Source organism: Chiloscyllium plagiosum, chromosome 3 (assembly GCF_004010195.1).
Source record: "Chiloscyllium plagiosum isolate BGI_BamShark_2017 chromosome 3, ASM401019v2, whole genome shotgun sequence".
Classification (NCBI taxonomy): Eukaryota; Metazoa; Chordata; class Chondrichthyes; order Orectolobiformes; family Hemiscylliidae; genus Chiloscyllium; species Chiloscyllium plagiosum.
Genome location: NC_057712.1, coordinates 88657915 through 88667857, shown reverse-complemented (window position 1 = coordinate 88667857; position 9943 = coordinate 88657915). Strand labels below are relative to the sequence as shown.

At 39.5% G+C, this 9943-nt stretch overlaps 1 protein-coding gene across 1 annotated transcript in view; it reads right to left on the bottom strand.

Annotated features, from left to right (window-relative positions):
• LOC122547230 (NADP-dependent malic enzyme-like) overlaps positions 1-9943 on the bottom strand; it is a 434918-nt gene that overhangs the window by 139852 nt on the left and 285123 nt on the right. Inside the window, exon 7 of the mRNA XM_043685873.1 lies at positions 2125-2234. Within this exon, the coding sequence (XP_043541808.1) occupies positions 2125-2234 (110 nt within the window). The remainder of the gene's footprint in view (positions 1-2124; positions 2235-9943) is intronic.

Here is a 9943-nt window from a genome sequence, read left to right as displayed (position 1 = left end):
TGTTACGGTTGGAGGGGTGGGGTCTGAGGGCGGAGGTGCGGGATGTGGACGAGATGCGTTGGAGGCATCTTTAACCACGTGGGAAGGGAAATTGCGGTCTCTAAAGAAGGCGGCCATCTGGTGTGTTCTATGGTGGATTTTTACCTCCTGATCTTACTCTAGTCATTCTTTTATTCCTGACATAGCTATAGAAAGATTTAGGGTTTTCCTTGATCCTATCCTTGATGTCACAAGGAATTAAGGGCTACGGGGAGAATGCGGATAAGTGGAGTTGAAATGCTCATCAGCCATGATTGAATGGCGGAGTGGACTCGATGGGCCGAATGGCCTTACTGCCGCTCCTATGTCTTATGGTCTTATCCATCAATAACTTCTCATGTCCCCTCCTGGCTCTTCATAGCTCCCTCTCTTTAGGCCCTTCCTAGATAACCTGAAACTCTCAAGCGCCCTAACTGAGCCATCACATCTCATCCTAACTGGTTCTTGAATAAGTTCCCCATTACAATTGTACCCATCCTCTGCAGTTTCCTTCCTCATCCTATGCATCCTAAATCTTGCCTAATCACATCATAATTGCCTTTCCCCCAGCTATAACTCTTGTCCTGTGGTATATACCTATCTCTTTCCATCACTAAAGTAAACATAACCGAATTGTGGTCACTATCACCAAAGTGTTCACCTACCTCCAAATCTAACACCTGGCCCCATTCATTATCCAGTACCAAATGTAATGTGGCCTCACCCCTTGTTGGCCTGTCTATATACTGAGTCAGAAAACCCTCCTGAACACATTGGACAAAAACTGACCCATCTAAAGTACTTGAACTATAGTATTCCCAGTCAATATTTGGAAAGTTAAAGACCCCATAACAAACTACTCTGTCACTCTTGCTCCTATTGAGAATCATCTTTGCTATCCTAGCCTCTACATCTCTGGAACTATTTGGAGACCTGTCAAAAATTCCCAACAGGATAACCTCTCCTTTCCGGTTTCTAATCTCAGCCCATGCTACCACAGTAGAGAACTCCTCAAACGTCTTTTCTGCAATCGTAATACTGTCCTTGACTAACAGTGCCACACCATCCCTTTTTTTAAAAAAAACCATATTCTCTGTTCTTACTGAAACATCTAAATCCTGGAACCTGCAATAACCATTCCTATCTCTATTCTACCCATGTCTCTGAAATGGCCACAACATCGAAATCCCAGGTACCAACCCATGATGCAAGTTCACCCACCTTATTCCAGATGCTCCTGGTGTTGAAGTAGACATTTCAAACCAACTTCTTGCTTGCCAGTGCCTTCTTGCGATCTTGAAATCTTAGTTCTGACTTCACTACACTCATCCTCCTGTATACTCTAACTACAATTTCAGTTTCCATCCCCCTGCTGAATTAGTTTAAATCAGCATTGACACAGCTATGGATCATTGAAAAACTGCACTTTACTGTAAAGTGTTAATGAAGCACATTCTTGGGGACTTCTGACTTTATGATTTGCTCCATAACTGAAAGTAGTCAAACATTAAAGCTAAATGTACATCATTTGGACTTTTTTAAAAAAAAACTGCTCAGCACAATGATGTGGAAAACAGAATCCAAGTAGGCAAACATGCAAATTGAAATGAGTGACATACATTCTGTACAGAAGATCTTATTGATCTAAAAATCTTTTAAAAATTCATGCAGCTGTAAACTAAGTCTGCTTAATTCGCCATTTCAAACTGATGAAATCAGTACAGTTATACAGGAATCAGGTTGAAGATGTGCCGACTTTCCAAACTAAGGTTTCTTTACTAACTAACTGTTCTCGTCTTCAGAAATCAAATTTTATTATTCAACTTAAAACATTATAAATTAAATCAACCGCAGTTTAAATCATGTATTTTAAACTAACATAATTGGTAGAAATCTTGAAACTTCAGTAATTCAAATGCTGACTCAGAGCAAGTTCAAACAAACAAACACTGAACAGGAGCATGTGACAACTCTCTGACATGCATTCTAAAAACTAGCCTGAAAAGTTGGTACCCGATGGGATTTAACAGTACCCACTGATTATCCTTTAGAAATGTCATTGGCTATATGGAATTAGCAAGTCAAATTGAAAACAAATGCACATACCCTGGATATCATCGTTGAAGGTACAGTATTTATTGCGGTACTTGTTCAAAAGACGAAATGCATTGGTGTTGGCAAAATCTTCAAACTGAATAAGACAGTTCTGGCCATACCTAAGGAACAAACAAATATATTCTGCTAAGAGCCAGATAGCTTACAGGAGAGTACGAAATAAGCTTTAACATGGGCAGTGATAGAATGTTTTCCCTTTTGGGACTAGGAGATACAGTCTAAAAAGTGTATCCTATGAAGGCAAAAGTAGATGTTTCTTTTTCTCATTGGGTTGTTGCACATTCAAAGTAACTCTCTTCTCCAGAAAACAGTGTAGGCAGGGTCAATGAGCATATTCAAAGCTGAGTTAGATTGATTCATGAATAACTAAGTCAAAGACTATGGGATAAGACAGAAAAGCAGAAGTTACAATCAGATCAGCCATGACTGATCAAGCAGCACAGCAGGTTTGAGGGGCTACTCCTTCTCATAACTGATATTTATGCTTCTCTTTCTTCCAAACATATGTACTACACCAGAGGATAGAATAGGAAACCTTTCAGCTTTTTGCACAGGTTCTCTTTTTCGAACTGGTGATAAATCATCAACACAAGTCCAAGATTCAGACCACTTTTAACAGTATTGCAAATGATACAAAAGATTGAAAATTAAGCCAATACATTGCAATGTTCAGATTTCATTTGGGGAAGCACTGTATTTCCCAAAGGCTGAAAGTCCAAGAATTCATCTTGTAGGAATTGGCCATGACCAATGAATATCTTGCTTTTCCAAAAAAAAAATTAGTCAATCCGAAATAAAGGATTAATAAACACACTTTATTAACAGCTTAATAGGAAAGAAACCACTCATCTTGCTTTTCTGGTATTGTTTCCTCTGGTCCTGTAAACATACTCCAAGCTAAATAGCTTGCTTATACTTACATTATTTATTTTATGAGTATTTCAATAAGTCATCCCTTCTCTCAATATTCTCTTCTCCAATGAAAACAAATGCAGCTTCAAGAGTCTCTCGACTCTCAGACCAAACATTTTGGAGAAATCGGAGGTTTTGGTCTTCCTCTGAGCTCTTACTAATGCTGCAATATCATTTCAAAATTAGGATGTCCAATACTGCACCACAATATAGACACACTATCTCTAATAGGGTCACAGCAAGGTTTTCAACTTAATCTTCTGAGATGCAGTTTAACATTTAATCAACCTTCACAAATTGCAACTTAACATTTAATTCCAGACACCAGATTTCAGCAAAGCTAGTACAGTCATGTTAAGATTAGGGCAAAGTAATTCAATTAAAGCCTACAAAACTGAAAATAAGTGGATGTGTATTTAAAAAGGAATATAAAATACTGTTAAGTGATGGTTTACAAATTGGATTGGAGGTTCAGCTGAACAGCCAACACTAACAAAAAGGTTTAATAATACACACAGTCTCATCCTATGCTGCTAAATTCATGATTCTATGAACTTTCTATGTAACTAGTTGGAAAAAAAGAATTCTGTATCCTTTGCTCAAGTGCAATGAATTTTGATATGGAATTCAATGTGTCTCTTTCTCATTCCATGTTAATTTATTTTCACCATTATACACTGGAAAGTTTGCAGTACACCACATTTTAGTCAGAGCCGCACTTACTCAATCCGGCCCAGCTTTCTGCCTGCACTTTTCAGCACAGAAAATAATGCTAATTACAGTGAACCCACTAATGTTTATACTTTTGTTAAGTATACAAACGGTTATTTTCAAAAGCCTGCATCTTCCATTTTTTAAAAAGTCTATTGCTAATAATCTATGCTAACGTATCAATTGTCTGAAATTTACAGCTACACAAGCAGTTCAAAACCAGCCATAAAGTGAAGTTTGCTAATGAATTAGAATCCACAATGTAAAATTTACAGAAGCAACAGAACACAATGAATTGCTCAATACATTACCAACTTGCTAATCGTATTTATTGTCTTTGTAAATGGCTACATTTTGTTAAAATCCCATGTTTCAATGTCTCCCCAATCACGATGCAGCTAAGAAAACCCTTGTTCTCACAGCAGAAAAGGACAGCCCCACAGTTAGTTAGTATTTTATGAAGTGCAGTTTCCACCAGTGGAACTGAGGTGGAACTTACTTTTGAGGCGGCTCTCACAATTCTAGTAAAACATTTAAAAAGCTGATGGTATGCACAGGACTCACGAGCAGTCATGCGGGATCCTACCATCAATATAGGCTGGGGCTTCAAATAGCTCTAGGAGGCGAGAAAAATACAAACTGCATAAATTATGAGCGTTCCCAGGGCAACGAACTCGGACATCAAAATTCTTGATGATCACAGACAAGTTACACACTCAAAGGCCTTGATTCACAAATTCTACTTCGAGTCATAGAGATGTACAGCATAGAAACAGACCCTTCGGTCCAACCCGTCCATGCCAAACAAATATGCCAACCCAATATAGTCCCACCTGCCAGTATCCGGCCCATATCCCTCCAAATCCTTCCTATTCATGTACCCATCCAATTGTACTAGCCTCCACCACTTCCTCTGGCAGCTCCTTCCATACAGGTACCACCCTCTGCATGAAAAAGTTGCCCCTTAGGTCTCTTTTATATCTTTCCCCTCTCACCCTAAACCTATGCCCTCTAGTTCTGGACTCCCCGACCCCAGGGAAAAGACTTTGTCCCTCAATTTTGTAAACCTCTATAAAGGTCACCCCTCAGCCTCCGACGCTCCAGGGAAAACAGCCCCAGCCTGTTCAGTCTCTCCCATAGCTCAAATCTTTCAACCCTGGCAACATCCTTGTAAATCTTTTCTGAACCCTTTCAAGTTTCACAACATCTTTCCAATAGGAAGGAGACCAGAATTAATCCAGGAATACATAAAAATTAATGTACAATTGCACAGAAACTCCACTTTGGAGGTTTATGAAGTTGGACCAGGGTGTGTCGTTTGCACATTCTACTGGTTTTTCCTTCAGGGTTGCACTCCATGGAAACAAGCAAAGGCACAGAGCTCAAGCCTTTGGAATATAGCTGTCCTAATTAATGGAGAGTTGATTAATTTCTTCACAGGACAAAGAGGACACTGGTTACCTCCTTTACGGGCCTGTGTCCAACAATCTGTGATATGTTATGTGTTGGCATTGAAAATGTTGACTGCCATGGTCACTGAGGGTCAACTGGCATGGGATTCCCACACCTTGCCATACAGTCACATAAGAAGAGTGGGATTAGATTAATTTAGGATATCTGGTCGGCATGGATGAATTGGATTGAAGGATCTGTTTCCATGCTGTACAGCTCTCTGATTCTACGATTTCAGTTATTACATCCCAGGAGTGCTTCCAACATCTCTGATATGTTCTCAGTGACATCTGAAGGTAGGCGGCTCTCACCCAGTTTTGGGTCATTGACTGCTTTCCCTGGTTGTACCTTGTAGAGGTAGAGGCAGCAAGAGGTGTCCTGTGTGTATCACCTTCTCCTGCTCACATGCTCTATTGGATCCCTCTTTCACTCTTACATGCAAATGATCCCACTGACTTATCTCACCTTTGCTGTCGCTGAGCTCACATACAGATTCCTATGTTCCTGTTCCCATCTTAGAACCTAAGAGTTCAACAAATAAAAAACACAGCTGCAAAAAACTATCAGATGCTCACAACCTTTAAAGGAATGTGAATTTGACGAATTGAGATTATAATGGACTATTGACATGATTGTGAAGATTGGAGACAGTTACAAAATGTTTAATATGAGGACTCGCAGCATAAGAGACCCACCATTGCCATGCTGCTGACCGGATTTCTACACTTCTATTCATCAGACTAATTAACTGATACTCAGTCTTGGGTAGCAATAATGGCCTTCAGTGAAGTATTGGAAAGATCAATTCTATAACCTTTAGTCTCTATCACAAACTGTAACTTCAACCCTGGCATCATCCTTATCCTTTCCACTGATTCAGGTAGGATCAGACTGGTCAGAACCTCAGCCTGCTGATCCACTTTGACCTCTTCTCCTTATGCTCTTTAACACAATAATGCCTATTTCCAATTCACAATATCACCTAACTACATAGCTATAACAGCCCATCTGCTGCTAGATCTTGCTCCCATACTTTTGTTACCTCTGGATTTTATTACTCTAATTGTCTCATAACTGGCTTCCCATCCACCACCTTTCACCAATTTTAGCTTCCTCAAATCTTAGAGGTCTGCACTTCAACAGTTCCCACCTTAAGGTATGCCTCATTGATATACCTTGCGTTTACACACCCTTTAGAATGGTTGTCTTTCTACATTTTCATCTTGGTCCAGCGCTTCAAAGGGTAACCAAAGTTAATCCTAATCCCTATGCATCTCCTTCTCCCTTCAGTGCTTGTACCTTCAGATGCTCATCTGTCAAACTGAGGTTTACCAATCTCCAGATGGAACTGGTGGTCATGGTGGTGGTGGTAGTGGTAGCAGTTGTAATTGAGTGGGTGGGTGAGGGTGGACTGAGCAGGAATTGAGATTTAAATTAAATAATTAGGCCAGACAAAATAATGCATAATTGTTTTAGATATATATCTAACTCAAGCTCACCCTGCAGTCACATGCGCCCATATGTGAATGACCTGCTCATTTTACCAGCCCCTACCCTTAAAGAAAAGGATGAATAAAAAAATACAAGTAAAGGAGCTTACATTGGCATACACAAGGGTGTATTAAAGTGCTTCATAATCAGCCACATATATTTGAAACCATTTTATTTTATTTGTGTCAGCAAAACAACATTCAATTTGCACATACCAAAATGTCCCAAACAGCAAAGAAATGTCTGATTAGTCACGATATATGAGGAATGTTGAGGCATGTTAGCCAGTCCTCCAGAAGAAATCTACTCACTTAAACAGACTCACTTCCTTGTCCCACGATAAAATATGACATGTGCAAAAGTGTCATGCTCCCTTTGTACTGTATACGTGTCAGCCAACATTAAATGTGCTCGAGTCCCGGAGCTGAACTTCCACACACAACTTAAATGACTCAGAATCCAGAGTGCTGCCAACTAAGCTAAACTGACATTTACAATTAAGTGCTTTTAAGATGTTCTGGTGGTTGCAATTTTGGTCATCACTTCTGGTCTACGTGTCGTCTCTGTGTATCAAGTTGGATTAAGTTCGTTAGAAGAAATGCACACATGTACAGTGCCTTTCATATCCTATGGAGCTGTCAAAAGACTTTACAGCAAACAAATTGTGATTGAAGTGTAGTCATTTTTGTTTTAGAGGCATATGGAGCAGCCAACGCCTACACAGCAAGGTTTCTTCAGGTTGCTTTTGGATGGAGAAATCAGCAACCTTGGTGGCCCAGAGAATAAAAGGAACGGGTTTGGAGACAGAAGCATATAGCGAGAAGGGAAATTAATGGACCAAGATATCAAAAGGTCTTAAATTCAGAAACATAATATTTTAGTTCCATTTTTCTGACTGTTATAAATGAATACTGGAAAATAACTTTTCACATTGTCTTCCAGCAATAAGAATTCTCAAGCCAAAAACAACACATCGACCGCCAACTCTTATAAATTTGGAGTGGGGCAAGCTTTTAAGGTATATTTCATTCATATTCAACAAGAAAATTCAAATTCGGCCTAAATATTCAGGTTCTTCAGCAAAAAAACACGCAATGTTAGGTACCCAGCACTATTCCTACATACCCTGAATATTGTATCACATAAGGTATGAACATCTTTATTTTGGCACAAGTCTATACAAAACCAGGTCATAAGGAGTGTCAAATCCTTTCGACTCATGTCAGTGAAAAGCAGTTTACAAAAAAAAAAGCCTTCAACACATTCTTGGCCCAAATTTAAGGACAAAAGACTTAGCTGGCTACCAAAATCCTTGAGCCTCTGGCATGTGGGCTTAAATCCAAACCAGACTGACTGAAAATCTCATCTTGCTTGTCTGGGTTAAATCCCATTTGCACAGTCTCAACCCACTTTTTAACAATGTTGTTAACTGCCACAATTTGAGTATCTTGTGTCATGGAAATACCTGATGTAGAAAATTCGTAACCGTATCTAAGGTTTAGTATCAAAGGTATAATTAATTGAGGTAGAAGCCAATGATCCATTTTATTACAACATACTGGTGCTCAACGCCAATACAGGTCGTTCTGGTATAACGCACGTTTTGTCAACACGATTTGGTTATAACGCAATCAACAAATTGGGTATGCTGTTTGGATAATGCAAATGTTCTACTGAATAGGTATAGCGATTTTCTATTAGTGATGTTCTACAGCGCAATTTTCTACAGAGGTTTTCCATACTGTAATTTTCTATAGCATGAGGCTACAGAGGAACGCGACTTGTCATGTTATAGAAGAATGTACTATATTAGATTCATAACTGCACATTTAGTATGGAGCTTCAAGCATTGGCAGGAACTCGGGGCGAGGGTGGATGGAATAGTAGTTACATAGCATGAAACTGTCTGGTGCCTCGGTGATGGCTGCCTATGGAAAGCAAAGGCCCTTATAGTTACTGCTTGTAGATTAGATTCCCTGCAGTGTGGAAACAGGCCCTTTGGCCCAACCAATCCACACTGATCCTCTGAAAAGCAACCCACAGAGACCCATTTCTCTCTGACTAATGCACCTAACACTATGGACAATTTAACATGGCCAATTCACCTAACGTGCACATCTTTGGACTGGGGGAGGAAACCGGAGCACCCGGCGGAAACCCACACAGACATGGGGAGAATATGCAAACTCCACACAGACAGTCACCCAAGGCTGGAATTGAACCTGGTACCCCGGTGCTGTGAGGCAGCAGTGCTAGTCACTGAGCCACCGTGCCACCCCCAAGACAAATACGTGCACTTGTATATATGGAGAGCAGCTGTAAAGTAAAAACAAAAATTTTGTAAAGTTGGAACAAGCTTTCAACCACTGCAAACAAATATTGATGGGCTCTTCAATTTAATTTTCCACTTTCATCATTGAAAATCCTGATTCAAAAGGTTCCAGAACAAAAAGGTGGTGAAAAAAAAAGGGGAGGAAAATTACACGTTTCTTACAAACATTGAAGATGACAACAACTGGGCAGCCAAAATTCACAAACTTTGATTATCTGACTCAGTTATCCAGATTAGGAAATCTATACACCGTTGTTGCCATCTAGAAGCCAGATGACTGCAAATATCGGAGTGGGCCGAGGAGAGGCTTCCCACTTCCTCAATGAAGGAATTGGAAAGGTTATGGAGAGGAGACATGTAGGCTTACAAAGCAAAAGGACACGACTGCATTGCAACACAGCCATTTCGTTAATGGTACCCAAAGTGGGACAGGAAAGGACATGGTCTATAAAATTTTAAGCAGCAGCAAATTGGGTCAAAGGGAGAAATATGATAAAAAGGCAAAACTGATAGCTCTTTATATAAAAAGATGCAGTAATCAGATACATAAAAAATAAATTTATAGCAAAACTAAAAGTCAATGGGTATGATCTTAGAAATGTAATAAATACATACTGAGAGATCAAAGCTGTGAACTGAATGTTCAGGGATTTATAACATTTTGAAAGGACAAGCAGATGGAAATGGTGATAAGGTAGTTTTGTTCATACAAGATGAAATGGTGATAAGGTAGTTTTGTTCATACAAGATGAAATAGGTATGATAGTAAGAAATGATGGATCCAATGAGTGAAAGTAAGAAATAACAAGAGGACAACAACAGTTGTGGGAGCAATTCATAGGTACTCTATCAGTAGCCTAACTACAGAACAGAGAATACATAAGATAATGACAGCATGTAAAGGAACTAGAG